At 35.8% G+C, this 18,020-nt stretch overlaps 2 protein-coding genes across 2 annotated transcripts in view; one reads left to right on the top strand and one right to left on the bottom strand.

Annotated features, from left to right (window-relative positions):
* Positions 1–6,962: 6,962 nt before the first annotated feature.
* On the top strand, positions 6,963–9,247 carry LOC135076130 (acyl-CoA Delta(11) desaturase-like). Its single transcript, XM_063970599.1, has 3 exons — positions 6,963–7,322; positions 7,589–7,925; positions 8,295–9,247. The coding sequence occupies exons 1-3, from the start codon at positions 7,124–7,126 to the stop codon at positions 8,737–8,739; spliced, it is 981 nt and encodes a 326-aa protein (XP_063826669.1). The 5' UTR covers positions 6,963–7,123; the 3' UTR covers positions 8,740–9,247.
* Positions 9,248–16,252: 7,005 nt separating this feature from the next.
* Positions 16,253–18,020, bottom strand: part of LOC135076116 (trace amine-associated receptor 8b) — a 69,343-nt gene continuing 67,575 nt past the window's right edge. Inside the window, exon 9 of the mRNA XM_063970580.1 lies at positions 16,253–17,974. Within this exon, the coding sequence (XP_063826650.1) occupies positions 17,507–17,974 (468 nt within the window). The 3' untranslated portion in view covers positions 16,253–17,506. The remainder of the gene's footprint in view (positions 17,975–18,020) is intronic.

Here is an 18,020-nt window from a genome sequence, read left to right as displayed (position 1 = left end):
TTAGTATTGGCTGATTCCTCATAAAAATAGAAGCCGATCAAACTATCGGCCGATAAAAATTCTGTAGTCTGCGGATACTCTAACACCATTGTTGCCAGTCAGGTAAAGGACTCTACACACCAAATCCGACTCATATTACGACGTCTAAAGTCAACTCATGTCTTTGGGTCGGCGGGTTGGACTGCAAAAGAGCCACACAATACAAGACAAGACTATTACAAAAGCCTAATCAAAGGTAGCAAAACATGATCGTGGAAATAAATGGAACGTATGCCACATGTAACATGAATTTGTTTTTGTTGTTGTCTGATGGTTTTAGGAATAAAACTGACTAGGAGAGAAAACAAAAATAATAAAAGTAGCTTGTGTTTGCGGGATTAGTGTGAGTTCCTAGACTTCTACTTTCTAGCAGGTGTTTGTGACTCCTAATCTTCTTGAGTGTTAACACGGGTAAATCAAGCGACTTTGAAGATATATCGGGATTTTACAAAATCGCCTTCCAATCGAGATGTGTACGAGCAAATTGAAAGGGTGCTTATCGGTGACCTGCCGTCAGTTTCGAGCCTGTGGCAGGCCTTTTTGGAGTTAAATTCTATTGCTTATATCTTAGACGAACTGTCCACTCGCTAACAGCTATCTTACGAACATTTCTGAGCTCTTGATGGACATCGATTCCAGTCAAATGACGATTTCATAGAGAGGTTGACATGAAAAAACGGTCTTCCCTCTGCGATGTGCACCGGCGCTGTTCAGAACTTGGTCTCGGGATAAAGCCACTAGTCTCCCGAAAGCGTCTTGAAACTTTCGAAACCCAGGACTGGCTTATGTGGCGCTGACGTGCGACAGCCCGCTGGCTGAGCCTTTCTTGCAATAGTGCAACGATTTGTGCTGCTTCTGAAGGTGTAGAATCCCAGGTAAAGTGTCAAAAGAAGCGGAGATGTGTATGAATCAACGTGTGAAAGCAAAAATCTAAAAACGCGTGCTTTTATAGGGGGTAAATAGGCCGCAACTCGCGACGTATCAAACAGTTCATACATGTCTTTTTCGTTACTTCTTCACATCAGCCGGGATATCTTTTTAAATACTGGTGTGATTTAAATGAATTTGGTATCAATTTAAAGATAAAAGTTTAATCTTTAAAATGGTGCCACTTTTTTGTTACTAACAAATTCGTTAGTACACAAGTTCGCGTGGAAACAACTTCATGTAAGTGATTCCATAGTTTTGCTCGCGAGTGTATATGTTGAGGCCAGGGATAGATGAGCGTCGTTGTCGCCGGCGGCAGGGTTTTCTGGTTCAGGGTTCATGGCGTAGGTCTCAGGCAAAATAAAATCCACTCGTAGAAATTAATAAACTCAGGTATTCACGAGAATTTACACACAGCACTAGAGTCGTATCGGAACTGAGTGAACCAACGGTCTTGCGGTAGGAACCCGAGTGATAGTCGAACACAGACTGCCACTAGCTCAACGATGCCAACGATGGCCAGAACGCACCCATAGGAAACTGCTCGTGTATATTTTGTAGTGCCCGTTTGTAAATCTGTGACTCCAAACTATACACGAATTTTGCGTACTGATCGTGTATACTTTGGAAGAGCTTAATAAAAAAGTCATATCCAAACTAGTTTAGTTTCTACTACACCACTTACACTTGACTAGAGTGTGTTTAGTTGATATTGATTTAGTAAAATATGGAATTATATTTAAAATTACATTTATTCGATATTATTACATAAAATATTATTATTTTACTGAATCTATAATAAATCTAGATTTTTAACACTATTGTAAGTGGTTTTTGAAATTAAATTGATTAGGTAGATTTCAAATTAAATAACAATTATTAGTGTAATCATAAATTCATTTAAAATGAGAGAGAGTGAGAGAAGAAAGTTCAACGTGCATTATTAATACATTATGCGAGACTTTAAATGCTAGGTTTGTATTATCGGCCGTTTGGTGTAGTGGTTCGAAACGGACTACTATTCCGGAGGTAGCGGGTTCGATTCCCGCACAGTACAAACATTTGTGTGCATGAACATATTTGTTTGTATTGGACTGGGTGTTTTCTATGTATAGTAAGTATGTATTTACAAGCTTTGCTTAGTTTGGGACTAGAAGCGCAGTGTAAAATGTCTAAGGATATTTATTTATTATTTATTTTATTTATTAACTTTTATCTCAAGAACAAAATCATTTTGACATATTTCCATACCTACATAATTCTTAATTTAAGAGTTATTCGAGAATTGGTGAAAATTAAATATCAGCCCCAAAACAAATATCTTTTCTATGGCAGAATACGTGTCGAAAGATGATTCAATGTTTAAAGTAGACACGCAGATATGAATTAACACTAGAGTACACGCGCGGCCTACTAGAGTAGACCAGGGTAACATTTTACGCTGTAACTTTTTAAGAACTTGCGCCAGAGAGCTGGCATTCCAGGAAAGCCTCGTTTACTAAATTGTCAATATGCAAGTAAAGCTAGAGTCGCTAGCGTCTACGCACTTTTCTAAAATTGGCCGTCAAAACTGCGGATCTACTCAAAAGCCCGAAATCACTCAAGAAAAAAATTATGGAAGACTTGCAAAAAATGGATTTACCCCGTGTACCAAGCAGTAGAATACTATGACAGATAAAAAACAAACCATATTTTTTCGGTAATTTATTTTTTGCTAACATGGATCTCAGAGTGCAATTTTGGTCCAAAAAATTTACAACTTTTTAATCTGTTTATAATGTTTTATCCCAAATAGTTATACAAAGAAACTTTGATTATAAAAGAACTATAATAAACACTTTTATTATTTACATAGTAATTTTATTCATAAATTGCTTACAAACTGATTTACAGTGATTTTAAATTGGCTTACCAGAGTAGGCCGCGCGTGTATTGGTGTAAAAAAGGGGGCGCGTGTACTGCAGTGTTAATATGTAATAGAAAGAGAGGTCAATAAGACAAAATGACTAGCATGCAACTCGCGTATAAATTGTAATCACGCATTATTACAATACATACATGATTAGTCCGTATGCGTACTGGCGATGTATATTTTGGAGTAAGATAATTGACCTAAGTCACTACAAAGTATACGCGAGCAGTACGCAGCGTATGCGTACTGGTCGTGTATAGTTTGGAGGAGCTTAGTAAAAAAAGTCATCTCCAAACTATACTCGATTAGTTTCACACCCTTGCGTTCTGGCTATGTATAGCCTCCTGGGGCCCGGGAATTATTTTGATCGTAAATTCATATGAAAACTATCCAAATAGTATTAATAATTGATATAATTATCATAAAAAATAAAATAAAAATTTTTATCTGGAAAACGGCAATTTTCTCAATCTATATATATGTTACAGGAAATGTATGAATTCTAGGAATTGTATACTATTCCTAGGAAATGTATATAAATCCGAAGCTAATTAGGAAATGTATAAAATATAGCCACAGAGATTTTTTAATACGCACATATCCTAGGAAATGTATACTTTTCCTAGGAATTTTATAGAATTCCAATATTGTATTAGGAAATGTATAAAACTAAGCGGCACAAGCGCGGTCGCGTAATCGGGTGGTAAATTTCTTAGCCAAACCACATTGGCCAATAGGTACTTTTAACTCACAATTATTATTGTGTATAATATGTAAGGTCGCAAGTCTAACCTAACCTAACCGAGACTTTGTTATCCAGCTACAGGAGTACTAAAACCTTCATGCTAACAAGTTGTTTTCGCACTAATTACCTATACTTTGGCCGAAAAAATATTTGCCTAAAATTTATTGGCATTACCTTTCTTTCGGCATCACGCATATTACGCTGAAGTATTGGAAATCCCTAATTTTAACATCTCTTTTATTAAACTATTATTGGCATGAAGGTTTTAGTACTCCTGTAGTTGGATAACAAAGTCTCGGTTAGGTTAGGTTAGACTTGCGACCTTACACATACACAGCAGCCGAAATCTTAATTACATTTCCGAATTTTGTGTAAAAAAATTTTAGGCTTAAAATTTGTGTGCCATTGACAACTAGGCGTACAAAAAATTTGACGATTCGATAGAGACCCCGCTTAATCGGATGATGCGATATCCTCCCCGCATGTCCACGCGTATTCATTGAAATCTTAATTACATTTCCGATTGCTGTTTAGGAAATGTGTAAATTTCCTAGGAAATGTGTCTAATATAATTTACATCACACATTTCCGGGTGATTTTAGGACTTATACACAATTCCTAGGAATTGTATACAATGACGGATTTCATACATTTCCTGTAACATATATAAAAGAAAGTCGTGTTAGTTACTTCACTTATAACTCAAGAACGGCTGAACCGATTTAGCTGAAAATTTACAGGGAGGTAGTTTAGAGCCAGGAGAAGGACATAGGATACTTTTTATCCCGTTCGAAATAAAAAAAAAGTCTGCTTATTTATTGCCATTAAGGCGGAACAAAGTTCGCCGGGTCAGCTAGTGTCATATATTTACGACATCGGTTCCCAATGTCAACGACTTTTTTATTTCATGTACAGGATGTCCCGTAATAAATTGCACAAAAGTAATTCCTAGTTAAGTTTCTTGACTATCTACAACGAATTTGAATCGATTTTTGAAATATATTGAGAAGGCAAAAATTTTTTTGCTATATTTTTAATTTTTTTTCTGCCTGTACTAACTTTTTTCTATGCAGTGGATGCAAATATTGATATTTTTAAGTACCTTTTCCTTAAAATGTAGCTAGATAGATTCTTTATCAAGTTTTATGTCATGTTTGGGCAATAACATTGCATCTCTATTTTTTTTTAAATAGTATTTCAAAATTTTATTGCATTTCATTTGGATGACTCAAATTAAAAAATCCTCGTGATAAAAAAATGCATCACACCAATGTGTAATTAACATTAAATGATGTAGATAAGGTCAATAGCAATAAAAAAAATTAAAAAACAATTTGATTAGGTGCCATAAAATTTATTTAATGTCATTAAAAAAAATCAAAGTGACTTGAGGTGTTGATAATACTTCTGGGCCGACTTTACCAGTAAAATCGATTTTTGAGCGTTCTAATATGTTATATTCACATATATCTACCTAAACAAATAAGAAAATAATATCAGATTGTATGCTATTTAATAGAAAATGTATAATGTCATACAGGTATTACACTGGGCTCTGTCAGTTTACACTAGTAATTGGGACCTCATGTAATACCTGTATGACATTCAGATTTCACCATGGTTTTCGTAGTTTTCATACGTATTTCCACAATCAGTGATACTCAGATAATAAAACAGTTCAAATCCCTAAACGAATAATAACAAAGGATTATAGAAATCGTTCATATTTTAGTAAAAATTTCATTATTACTAACCACTTGTTCCCGGTCGCGGCGCCGTCGCTAGTTCAATTAAAGATAAAAAAATATAAATGTCACTTCACTAGCCAATCACAGCTAAGAATGATGGACAGATGCACCATCTAACTAACTAACTTAAAAGTTCTGGTAAATTTCAACAGATAGCGTTGATTTACATTTTTTTGTTTTATGTAATAAATATATGACGCCAGGCCCCAGGAGGATAGAACGGAAAGACGCACGATTCCCCCACCAACACGATTCCGTTCTCGATTCGATCGTAATAACGCTACGGCGTTAACTCACTTCCGGTACTATATTAATCAATTTGAGAACTTATTGCAACATGGTATTCAACATTGTTTTTACCCTAATAAAATAAAAAATAAAAAATCATTATGTTCAATGGTATTCTTCATTAATATTTATATTTTTTTACGCTAAGAACTCACGGAGTAGTGTTACTGATGCCAAAAGTGGGCGGCAATTTTTATGCTATAGTGGTATTGGAGTATACAATCACTTTAGTATACAAAAGATCATCATCAGAAATCAGTCAGATGATGATGATCTTCTTCTTATCGTGTCGACAACAAACCTACACAGTGTCAGCCCAAAACTCCGCTACAAGAATGGCGTTGTCGGCAGCATTAATTAAATCCTCCTGCGTGCAGTTGCTCGGGCACTCATGGCACGACATCATGTGCTTCATTGACTGGGGAACAAAACCGCACCTGCACATTTTTGAACCATCCAAGAATCCCCACCTGACCAGATTGTCCTTACCACGGCCAACCTGCATCCGAACTCTTTCAGGTAAGCCAGGGGAGCTGATGATGATGATAAATGGAATTCCACAATCGCAAAGCTATGTTTTTACTAAAGTCTACTACTATTTTGAACTAAAGTCGCTGACATAGCCCGACGGTTTAGCAAGCTGAAGTGGCAATGGGCAGGGCACATAGTACGCAGAACTGACGGCCGATGTGTCAGCAAGGTTCTGGAATGGAGGGCGCGTGCCGGAAAACGCAGCGTGGGACGTCCACCTACAAGGTGGACCGACGACATCGTAAAGGTAGCAGGGAAGCGTTGGACGCAGGCCGCTACCAATCGATCAACGTGGAAAGCATTAGGGGAGGCCTATGTTCAGCAGTGGACGTCCTATGGCTGACATGATGATGATGATGAAAGCTATGTTTTTATTTTCAAGAAACTCTGCACATCTTGACTGTTACAGTTAGATGAGGGTAAAATAATTTGTGGCAAGTGGTGCGATGGTGGATGGTTCAAATTGGGTGTCACTTATCTTGTGGTACATTACCAATTAATAATTGAGGACAGGACGTGACAACTATGATGATATAAAAGAAAACATGGAAAATAAACGCCATGACACATCACGACAGTAGGCCGTCATTTCGTACCGGCTTTGGAGGTTTTCCCAAAAAAAGTAAGTATTTATGTTATGTTAATTTTAAACAACATCATTTAGACTAAGCACCTTCACTTATTGTTCTATTGTAATATTTATACCTAGGTACTTGTGACGTTATTCCTTAAAAATATATAAATACGACACCAAATAAAAAAAGTAACTGTACCTGTTGATACTTACACGGAGTCACATTAAATTCTGTACGAATTGGACATTACTCGTTCTAACTCAATTCAAAATTTTTACTGATAAATTTCTTACCTAGTTTCCATCAATCAGTGATCGAATATTACTCGTAATTACTTAACTTTTTATACTATAAAATCATGACTCCACGCATGACTGAATCTGACGAAAAACCAAATGAAGAAAATATGCCGCAGGATACAATAAAACCACCAGAGAAAATGGAAAAATTGAAAATAATACATCATTTAGTTATTGTTTACATCTACTTCCATGTCGCTGGGTTATATGGATTATATTTATGTTTCACAACAGCTAAATGGCTGACTATGGGATTCGGTAAGTACTTATTATAAATTTTCAGTTATTAAATAGATGCCTGATACAATGTTAGATCCATTTACTTTAAGAGTTTTTGAAATACTTTTTTTTCTTTTGCGATTTAATTACTCAAAATGTATTTTTTAAATCACGCAAACTTGCTATTGAACCTTTGATATTTCATTTTTATTCTACACTACTTTATATCCTTTTTTAATTTTTTCTTAAATTCGTTTTTGATCCAATACCGTTTTTAAATAATAATTAATTTAATTTGTTTACAGGTGTGTTGGTTTACTTATTAGGAATACTGGGCATCACTGCAGGTGCTCATAGACTATGGTCGCACAGAAGTTACAAAGCAAAACTGCCACTGCAGATTATCCTCATGCTACTAAACAGCATAGCATCCCAAAAGACAGCCATAAACTGGTCTCGGGAACATCGCTTGCACCACAAATGCTCAGATACTGAAGGCGATCCTCACAACGCAAACCGTGGATTCTTCTACTCTCATCTAGGCTGGCTGATGACTAAGAAATCTAAGGAAGTAATAAAACAAGGAAAGTGCATAGACTTGTCAGATCTATACAATAATCCTGTCTTACGTTTCCAAGAAAAGTAAGTACTAATTTCTACAAAAGATTAATAGAATTCAGTTTAACAATATTTTTTTTATTTCTCTTAAGAAGGTATAATAAGATCCTCTTCTTCTTGCATAAAATATGATTAGAAAGTTCTGTGTTATCCTTCAACGAGCAATAGGTACGTTTCTCTCCATAGAGTTCTTGTCCCATATTACATTAGAAACTATGTATTTACCTACATCTATAAATAAATATAAGTACGAGTATATTGATAGTCTTCTGCTGGATAACCAGTGGTAATCCCTAAGAAATGCACCATCTATTTTTTTCACTGCTGCTATCTTCAGCTACAAAAAAGCTACGGTATCGAATTTACTGTAATATTTTTAAATTTTTGTTTCAGATATGACGTACCCATTATAACTACTCTCTGTTTTATCCTCCCGACTGTCATACCGGTGTACTTCTGGGGCGAAACCTGGAACAACGCTTGGCATTTGAACATGCTGCGGTTTGTCGTGAGTTTGAACCTGACCTGTTGCGTCAACAGCGTTGCCCACATGTGGGGCTACAAGCCGTACGACAAAACGCTTTTGCCCGGTCAAAACGTTCTACTTACTACTGTTGTCCTGGGAGAAGGTTTCCACAACTACCACCATGTGTTTCCATGGGACTACCGGACCTCGGAACTTGGGAACGTGAAATTAAACTTCACAACGTACTTCATCGATTTTTTCGCTTGGATCGGATGGGCTTACGATCTAAAGTCAGCATCCAAGGATGTTATAAAGAATCGATCGGAGAGAACTGGCGATGGCACGGATCTATGGGGACAAAAAAGTGATTAATTGACCGAGGAAAATAGAGAGATATTGATTGTAAAACAATCAAGTAAAAATCATTTTGATGTACCTAATTTCAAATTACTTAGATCAAATTATTTCTACAATTGTGATTTTAATATTAAGCTTTACATTAGGGATGGCGATATGAAAATGATAATTCAGGAAATAAAATAAGTAATTCTTAAAATGTTAGATCAATCTCGTGAATGTACCGAAAATCAGGATCGATTTATCCTTAATTTTCCTCTTCTCCTGTGAAATTCATCTATGTCATGATATGAAACTTATTTTTTAAGATAAAGTAAGTAGGTATTTTTCACTTTGTAAATTATACAGTAACATCATCGTGCCATTAATGACTTTGGGAAATCTTAGCATACTAAATAAGTCTGGTCATAAGTTCTGTCACATGATCATAACTTTTGAATTTTGAATGAAGGTCTCAAAAATATTTATTGAATTAGAATTTAGAATATTTAACGAAATTAAAAATGTTCACTGTTTTGAATTTTATTTGTTTTTAAATATGTAGTGGATGCATAAAGAAGACCGAACAGCGATTGTCACGCTGCATTGGTGCGGTCACGCGCCAAAGCAGATTTTCGATGTGCTGAAAAAATTTAATTAAATATTGATATTACGTTTATCGTTTCATCAAACGATATAATGAAGTTTTAAGTGTAGAAGACACAAAACAAAAGTAATTGTTCTTGCACGGTTAGGACTCCAGCAGCGTTAAAAGCTGCGAAGGCGCGAACTCAAAAAAATCCCATGCGTTAGCAGACTTTGCCTGCCCTGGAGGTAGGCTAAAGCAGAACCAGGGTGAAATTGGTATTTATGAAGACTAAAGGCTTTTTGAATAAAAATCAAAAATTACTTGGATGCGCGTTTAAAAGACCTAAGATTGAAGAAATCCCACGTTTTGCTTAAGCGGTACGCGGGAAAAAAGTACCTTGAATAAAATTTTTCGAATGTTTTAATTTACCATGGAGGAGAGTTACAAAAAAACAAAATGGTAAGTTGGATGCGTACATCAATGAAGAAGCACCAGCTTAATTTCGGCTGTCCAGCTAGGCCAGCTATTATCGTCACTCAAGGTTTGGTAACATGTCTCAAATTTGGGCTTTTTGAGGTATTTTTTGCATGAAAGGCATAAAAACGAAAGCTATTCTGTATCAAAATTCAGTTCTCACAAAGCTTATAGAACCTTTTTCACATATCATGCCCAATAACATACACTGGGAGTTCCAGCAGGATTCTGAGCCAGCTCATAGAGCGAAAAGCGCGCAAAACCCGCTCGTAGGGCGTAAAATTGACCTCAGCCGGCACGAAGTCTGGCCCTCATCCAGTCCAGACTCTAATCTGTTGGATTAGAAAATATGGCAACATTTGGAGAGGAAGGCCTGCTCTATGCCTCATACTGATTTGGAGTCCCTCAAGGCATCCTGTATTAAACCAGCCGCCGATATTGATACGAAATTCGCTCGTGTTTCTAGAGACCATTGACCGCGCAGTTTGAACCCTTGTATTCATAATTGCGAGGAAAATTTGAAATAATTTTTATAAGCATAAAATCTTTGTTTTAATACCTTTCTATTGGTATATAAATGATTACCGTAAAAGAAATTTAGTATCAATTATTTCACTATAAACATGTGACAGAACTTATGACCCGACTAAGTAATTACACGTATATGTAAGTAGGTGACATTGTCCTTTATGAGGGTGCGCTAAGGTCTTCTATGTTGTATTAAGTTTAAGTTTCTCTTATCATTTGCGCCTTTAACTTAATTTCATTTCAATAAGGACTATTTTAATCGTATCTTATTTTTATTCATAAGATTTGCTTAATTATGCGATTGCATTCTGAACTAATGTTTCCTACCATTGTATTAAGACTTAAATTTAAATAAAAACTTTTAAATGAAACCTACACTATTAATACTTTGATTTCACTACCCTTACATCCTACCCTTTAATATAATGCTGTGACGTTAGTGAAAATGGTCATAAAACACTATTAAAAGTAGGCACTTAACTAAAAAATAAAACACTGTTTATTTTTCTGGATCATTGGCAATTGGTTAATTAATAAATAATAATAAATATCCTTGGACATTGTTTACTACGCTTCTAGTCCCAAACTAAGCAAAGCTTGTACCTATGGGCACTAGACAACGGATATAAACATACAAGGCCGGGTAGCAGAGAAAATGGCGAAAATGAGGTTTTCATTTTTCATTTTTGAGGTACTAAACAGTAAAATTAAAGGCTAAGATTTTTATTGGGCATAGTTGAGGATATTTTCTAGGGCTATTAACGGATGGAAACACGATTTGATGAAGTTGACTCGATAGAATAAATTCCCAAAGTTACCTCTATTCGTTTTCTATTTATGGTTTTATTTTTAAAATAAGCGATTTGAGATTCTAAATCTTTTACTAAACTAAAGTTCAGAAATAACTTGAGGGCTTTTAACGGATGAAATTTTTATATTGCGTCTTATTTAGTTACTATGTTAAAAAATGTGGAAAAAATCGTCCATGACGGCTTGGACAATCTCAATCAGTCGCGCGGTGGCGCTTACGGAGGACGGACGCGTGTCAGTTTTTTGGCCGTGACAGTTCGCGATTTGTCAATATTTTTGACAATGATGACTTTGATGAGTCACAGTATAATAATATCAGTGTTACTGGAGAAAGCTTAAATTTTTGATAATTAAGAATTATCAATTTTGTCTACCTATTGAAATTTAAATCGTTCGCATCCTTTTAAACGAAGACTCTACTCATGATACATAGTACATTCCTCAAATATGAGACAAAACCAATGAGTTAAAATTACATTTTAATAGTACCTACATACAATCGTCTTACACTCTTTAGAAGAGCACACTGACTGACACAAATAAATAATAAAAAATGCTGTCTAAGGTCTGTAGCTAAAGGTCTAAGCTGTAAGATAGAAGAATCTTCTAGCCAAAAAGATGGCAGATGCAGCAGATGTCAACGGATTTAAAACTGGAGTTCATATGACTCCTTGTAGACTTGAGTCTCTAGAGCGTCCCTTCCTCCACCATGCGTAAAAATGTTTCAAAAATACTGTCTAAGGTCTGTAGCTAAAGGTCTAAGCTGCAAGATAGAAGAATCTTCTAGCCAAAAAGATGGCAGATGCAGCAGATGTCAACGGATTTAAAACTGGAGTTCATATGACTCCTTGTAGACTTGAGTCTCTAGAGCGTCCCTTCCTCCACCATGCGTAAAAATGTTTCAAAAATACTGTCTAAGGTCTGTAGCTAAAGGTCTAAGCTGCAAGATAGAAGAATCTTCTAACCAAAAAGATGGCAGATGCAGCAGATGTCAACGGATTTAAAACTGGAGTTGATGTGACTCCTTGTAGACTTGAGTGTCTAGAGCGTCCCTTCCTCCACCATGCGTAAGAATGTTTCAAAAATACTGTCTAAGGTCTGTAGCTAAAGGTCTAAGCTGCAAGATAGAAGAATCTTCTAGCCAAAAAGATGGCAGATGCAGCAGATGTCAACGGATTTAAAACTTGGAGTTCATGTGACTCCTTCTAGACTTGAGTCTCTAGAGCGTCCCTTCCTCCACCATGCGTAAAAGTTTTCCAAAAATACTGTCTAAGGTCTGTAATAAAAGTCTAAGCTACAAGATAGAAGAATCTTTTAGCCAAAAACATGGCAGATGCAGCATATATCAACGGATTTAAGACTGGACTGGCACCACCTTGCAATGTCATCCTCTCATTGTTATCTGTAATGTAAATTATTTTTAAATAGTATTTAAAAAATAAAATGTTCGTTTTATTATTTCAATAATCTGACCTCTCAACTCAACTACACTACACAAACACCTTTGTTCGCAACTGTACTGACGAAACCTCGATATTATACCTACCGTTCATTTAAGATGGCAAGCCTTATGTATGGAACGGTCGCTTTTTTGTAACCTTTATAATTTGGTCGGCTTATAGAAGAATTCCTGATATTTTTTTGCAGTTTGATAACTTTCTTATAAGTCGTAATATAAAGCTGAAATTAACAGGATAGCTTATTCAAGGAACATTTTAATTTGTCCATTGTATGCCATGTTCCCTTGTTTTAAGGGAATCGCGTATTCGGCCACGAAAGTAAGACTGTTAAAATAGATTATATTTCTTGAAATCTCTCTTTTGCGCAAAGCCACATCATTTATATTTACTGTGGTTATAAAGGTGTACCAGGGGTACATGCTACACCTTTTTATTCGATTGTAAGAGTACTGGTTTACTCACAAATCCGTTTTATCTGATTTTCGAAATCTTTTAATTACACTGGTGTTTATCATTCAAATCAAATTTCTGCGTTGAGCCATTTACGAGATTTGGGACATCACAAAACATTACCCCAGCAAAATTCTAAATAACTTGAGAACCGGAACACGAACAAATTTTGCTATTCGTGCACAAATTACTACGCAACAAGAGCTATCTATCCATGTATTTGGTTCCGGGATAGAACGACTTTCAAAAAAAAAAAATTGCCAGGGTAATGTTTGAAACGTTACCCCAGCAAAATCTGTTTTTTCCTAATAACTTTAAAACTATAATTTGAACGAATTTTGATATTAGTGGACAAATTTCTGCTCACGATGGACTAATTATCTGCTATACTCTCGACTCTCTAAAGCACAACATTTATAAAAATTTCGCAACATTTAAAAACCGTGTGTGATGCTCATTGCTCATAGTTATTTTCGATACAGAGCCCCGTACATACGTTATACATAAATTATGGAAAGAAAACACCCAGACCAATACAAACAAATATGTATGCAATTTTAGTATGATATTTTTATTTATTAATAAACAAAAAGACTGAACAAAATTGATGCGTGTACTGATTAATGTAATTAACCATTTCGCAAAGTTTCGTGAATTGCAACAACTATAAATAATTTATTATCCAAGCTCTAATTAATCGCTACTACGAGTAACTGATCATAAAATGTTTTTCCAATCGCTCAAGCTCCCGAGGATCTACCGATAGGTCGGGTGACGTAATCTTGAAATTCTTTTAGCCGGTGCGGAAATTCCGGAAGGTCGGGTGACGCCACGCCTCTTTGAACCGTGTTTACTTTGGCAGTTATATTCTATATTTATTCGATTCTAAAATATATTCCCAAAAATTTTGAAAGTTGTTTTAATTTGTATCACTTGGATATGATTTGTACTTATTAGAAAGTGCTGTGAGTGTGATGCTTGAACGGAAGGAAGTCAACCTAACCTAACCAACTGCGTATTTCTAAACTGCGTATTTCTATACTGTGTAGCCGCGAGAGCTCTTTGGCGCGCTGTCTTCGGCGAAGTATTGCGCGCGCAGATTTTGACAGCGCGAAATACCTACTTTAGCAGAAATACCAAGCCTTAAATACTTTTTTTTTGTAAATACATACATATACATAGGAACACTCAGACCCGTCACAGAAATTAAAATTCATCTGTTCAATTTCTGCCCGGCCGGGAATCGAACCCGGGACCTCTCGGCATAGTAGTCCGTTCAGAACCACTACACCAAACGGCCTACCGAGCAATTTAGCAAGTCTATGTGTCACCTGAATGACATCAAAAATATTGTTAGGTATCTACGAGTACAGTCCATTTCGTCAGCTAGTATCTAGCCAGAATTAAATACAATAGAGGACCGGAGGACCGGCTAGGTACTCGAACAAAAATTGACACTTTAAACTTTAATATTTTGCAAACAGTCCCCTAAATGGAAAAATAGTCTTAGAAACCCCTAAGCCATTTTAAAACACCTATCTAACGATACCCCACACGATGGGGTAGAAGATGAAAAAAAAATTCATCCCCACTTTACATGACATGTAGGTAGGGTACCTATGTAATTTTTTTTTTCTTCAAAATTTAATTTTACAGTTTTGTCGGCGTGATTAATATACATACCTCCACAAAATTACAGTTCTCTAGTGCCAATAATTTCCAAGCAAAACCTCGGACAGACAGACAGACATATCGAAACTATAAGGGTTCCTTGTCAGGACTACGGAACCTTAAAAAGGTCAAGTGTCAAAATTGTATCAATTTGTGCCGCGGTCTCGTGCGACCATTAAGGGCTCCATGAGCTAAATAATCTGCGTCCATATCACTATTCATCATCAGTCATCATCTGCTGCTTCCAGACAGTTTAACAATAACAAGAAAACGTGCAACGTGACTATACTTACCCAAAGAATACTCACGTGTGATTGAGATAATACCTAAGTGTCTGTGCTGTGCCACTTCCTTTAGTTAAGCTGTACAACACTTCCTTTAGACATATTGTGTGTTTTCAAACTTTTCCATGTTCGCATGGTTATTGTATTGGTCGGTGCATATGATTTTTCCAATGAATCACTTCCTTTAGACATGTGTGTTTTAAAACTTTTCCATGTTCATGGTTGTTGTATTTGCATAATATGATTATCCCAATGAAGACGAAAAAACTTAGTGCAATGGTGCAGTAATTTCACTATAAGTACCATTCCGTTCGAGTTCCGTTTTACCTAAATGACGTCCACTGATAGAAAAAGGCCTTCCAAGGACTTCCACGATGACCGGTCCTGCGTTGCCTGCATTCAAATGCTTTCCGACTTTACTAACCCCACCTCTCGTAGTACAAGTTCTTCAATCTAGGGGTTTGAGCCTTCAGCTATGCGCTCATGGCCCGGGTTTTATCCAGGACCCGGCAACACGACAATGGGATGTGAATTTGTTTGTCTTGTTTAATTAAGTTAATAATAAACATGATTGTGTTTATTGTTATTCAATACGTTTAAATCTTATTCGAGCATATGACTTAGGTAAGTACTATCGGCCACAGTTCCAGCTACCCATTTCCTAGTAAAGTGTTTTAATGATTGTCATAAAGAAAGATTATGGCACAAAACTTGCATTTTGGTCTCGATATTGAAAATTATTTTTCATCTTGCGAGTAACATCTGAATGTTTATTGTATAACTGAGTGTTAAATAATCTATTACTTTAAATGTTCAGAAATGTGTTTCTTCATACTTTCATATCCCTTTCCTTTTGTTGTAGTGAAGCCTTTCTATCCTTCAAAGGGGACTAAGTGAAAAGCTTTACGAAAGCTTATACGAAAAGCTTATTCTAACACCCACCGACATTCTGTCAGTAATACATTCTGCTCATAGGTTTTTACTTACAAACAGTTCTAATATCCTTTTAAGATTGTTGTCTCAGACGATGTTAAGAGTACCAAAATTATTGTTTCGCTATGACAAATAAAAGTGATTATTTTAATGCCAATCGAGAAAGAAAAACACTTATTTTGTAAGAACACGTGATTAAATGACACGTTTCTTTTATAATATAGTAATTTAAAAATACTTTAATATCTTGCAGTATTATTCTTATATTTTTTTGTAACAACGTCAACCAGTAACCAACATAAGGTTTGGTGAATTAGACTAAAATTAGACGATGAAATAAAACCACGGTGTATAAAAACAATTTATTTCTCTCCTCTTTGCTGCATTAACATTTATGTAGACATCAACAATTGTTATTTCATATAGAAGAAAAAGTGTTGTATTGTGCGATTCTGAGTATCCTTAAGAAATCTTGAAACAGTCTTATTATATTTATATACACTTAGGAATTAAACAAATAAAGAACAACTAGGTACAACGATAGTGAAATATATTACATTAAAATAATAAAAGGCTAATAAAAATGATAAGGAATTTCAAAGTAATTGCATTGTTAGATGCCTAGGTAATACAAGTGTAATTCGATAAATAAAATTAAATAAGTATGAAAAGATCAACTAGTTATTTTGAAAAGCTACAGTAAAATAGCCTTAAATAATTGGGCATTACAGCTATTACAAAAAATACAAAATGTACTTTTATTTCATTTACATAACTGTTGTTATTAATTTAGATGGCAGATAAAGTAGGAGAACATCCACAATGCCGGAGTAACGAATATTCACGATATTTGGTTCATAGATGAAATATTATTGACTTAAATTCATACAATCTTCTTTACTTAATCACCATAGGAGCTTAGTTTACTATTATTTGGCACATCTTTATGTCTTACCAAAGTTTCTATATTGCTTTATTGAAACTAAAATATTTAGATTACAAAAATTAGACCTGAATCTACTGGTCCACATATACTTAAAACTATTTCTCTATCCATCAATCAACTAAGGATTTCTCTTATCCGTCAAAGTACACTTTTGTCTACAATGATGTGTGCGTTCCGGGGACAGTTCCAAATGAACGACATTCACTGCTTTATCAAAAGTCACCCTCGGAAGTCATCGCGTCAAAGTCACTTCTGTATCACTCGAACTTATTGAGCTCTCTTTAATCACATCAAGTTCTCGGTTAGACAGGGAAGAGGTACGGGAAAACTTATGAGTAGCACTATATTCACTTTTTTCTTCACAACTTTCACGAGCACTCGCGGTAAAGTCTTTGGTATTATACGCATCATCGTCAACTACTTCATTCACTTCAACTTCTAATAAATTGTCATTATCTTTTACACCGTACGCGTTAAAGTTCCTCTCGTGACTGAGACTTCTTATTCTATCCAAATTGTGTTCCAAAGTTTGCATATCATCGTCCATGCCCGGGGAATCATCAAATTTCCACTTGATGTTTGTGTTAAAATGTTCTACACCTGGATATATGCCTATGCTATTACTTCTGTGCCCGAAAACCGGACAGTTGCGGAATTCTCACAATTCCGGATGTCTACCGTTACAAGTCTTGTTGAAATTGCCCTCGTCTAGGCTCAAATTGGAACGGGATCGACCGCATTCAAGTCCTGGTGTGGGTCTGAAGAGGCAAAAGTCAGAGTTTTTGAGTCTACACTGCCTTGAACACGATTCTATTTGGAAGGCGGATCGGTCTAGGTGATAGTCAGTGGGTCCGTAGCCGTCGAAAAATCTAGGATCATGTTTACATGAACTGCTGGGGCATCCTTTGAAAGACCCTGTGCAACGAAGAGGATCTCTGTGACATGCTTTCTGTATGGCGTGTAAAGACGTAGAGGAGACTGTGCGTTCAAGTATTTCGCCCCAGTACTTTTCTCCGAGTCCTTCAAATTCTCCTTTCGAGTGCAAGCCGTCAGATGTGACGGGAGATCCACAGCACCCTGTTGGTTTTTCGTAGCTAGGAAATGGTTTTGTGCGCCGACAGCATACCTGTGACAAAATAAAACAAAACATTTAACTTAAAAAGTTTATATTA

Source organism: Ostrinia nubilalis, chromosome 11, assembly GCF_963855985.1.
Source record: "Ostrinia nubilalis chromosome 11, ilOstNubi1.1, whole genome shotgun sequence".
In the NCBI taxonomy this organism is placed as follows: Eukaryota; Metazoa; Arthropoda; class Insecta; order Lepidoptera; family Crambidae; genus Ostrinia; species Ostrinia nubilalis.
This window is presented reverse-complemented; position numbering and strand designations above follow the sequence as displayed.

What these genes read in the sequence shown, in the direction of transcription:
- LOC135076130 (XM_063970599.1), top strand. Translation starts at nt 7,124, where the DNA reads ATGACTCCACGCATGACTGAATCTGACGAAAAACCAAATGAAGAAAAT. An exon ending in ATGGCTGACTATGGGATTCG is followed by an intron (nt 7,323 to 7,588) that starts GTAAGTACTTAT and finishes ATTTGTTTACAG; the next exon opens with GTGTGTTGGTTTACTTATTA. An exon ending in GTCTTACGTTTCCAAGAAAA is followed by an intron (nt 7,926 to 8,294) that starts GTAAGTACTAAT and finishes TTTTTGTTTCAG; the next exon opens with ATATGACGTACCCATTATAA.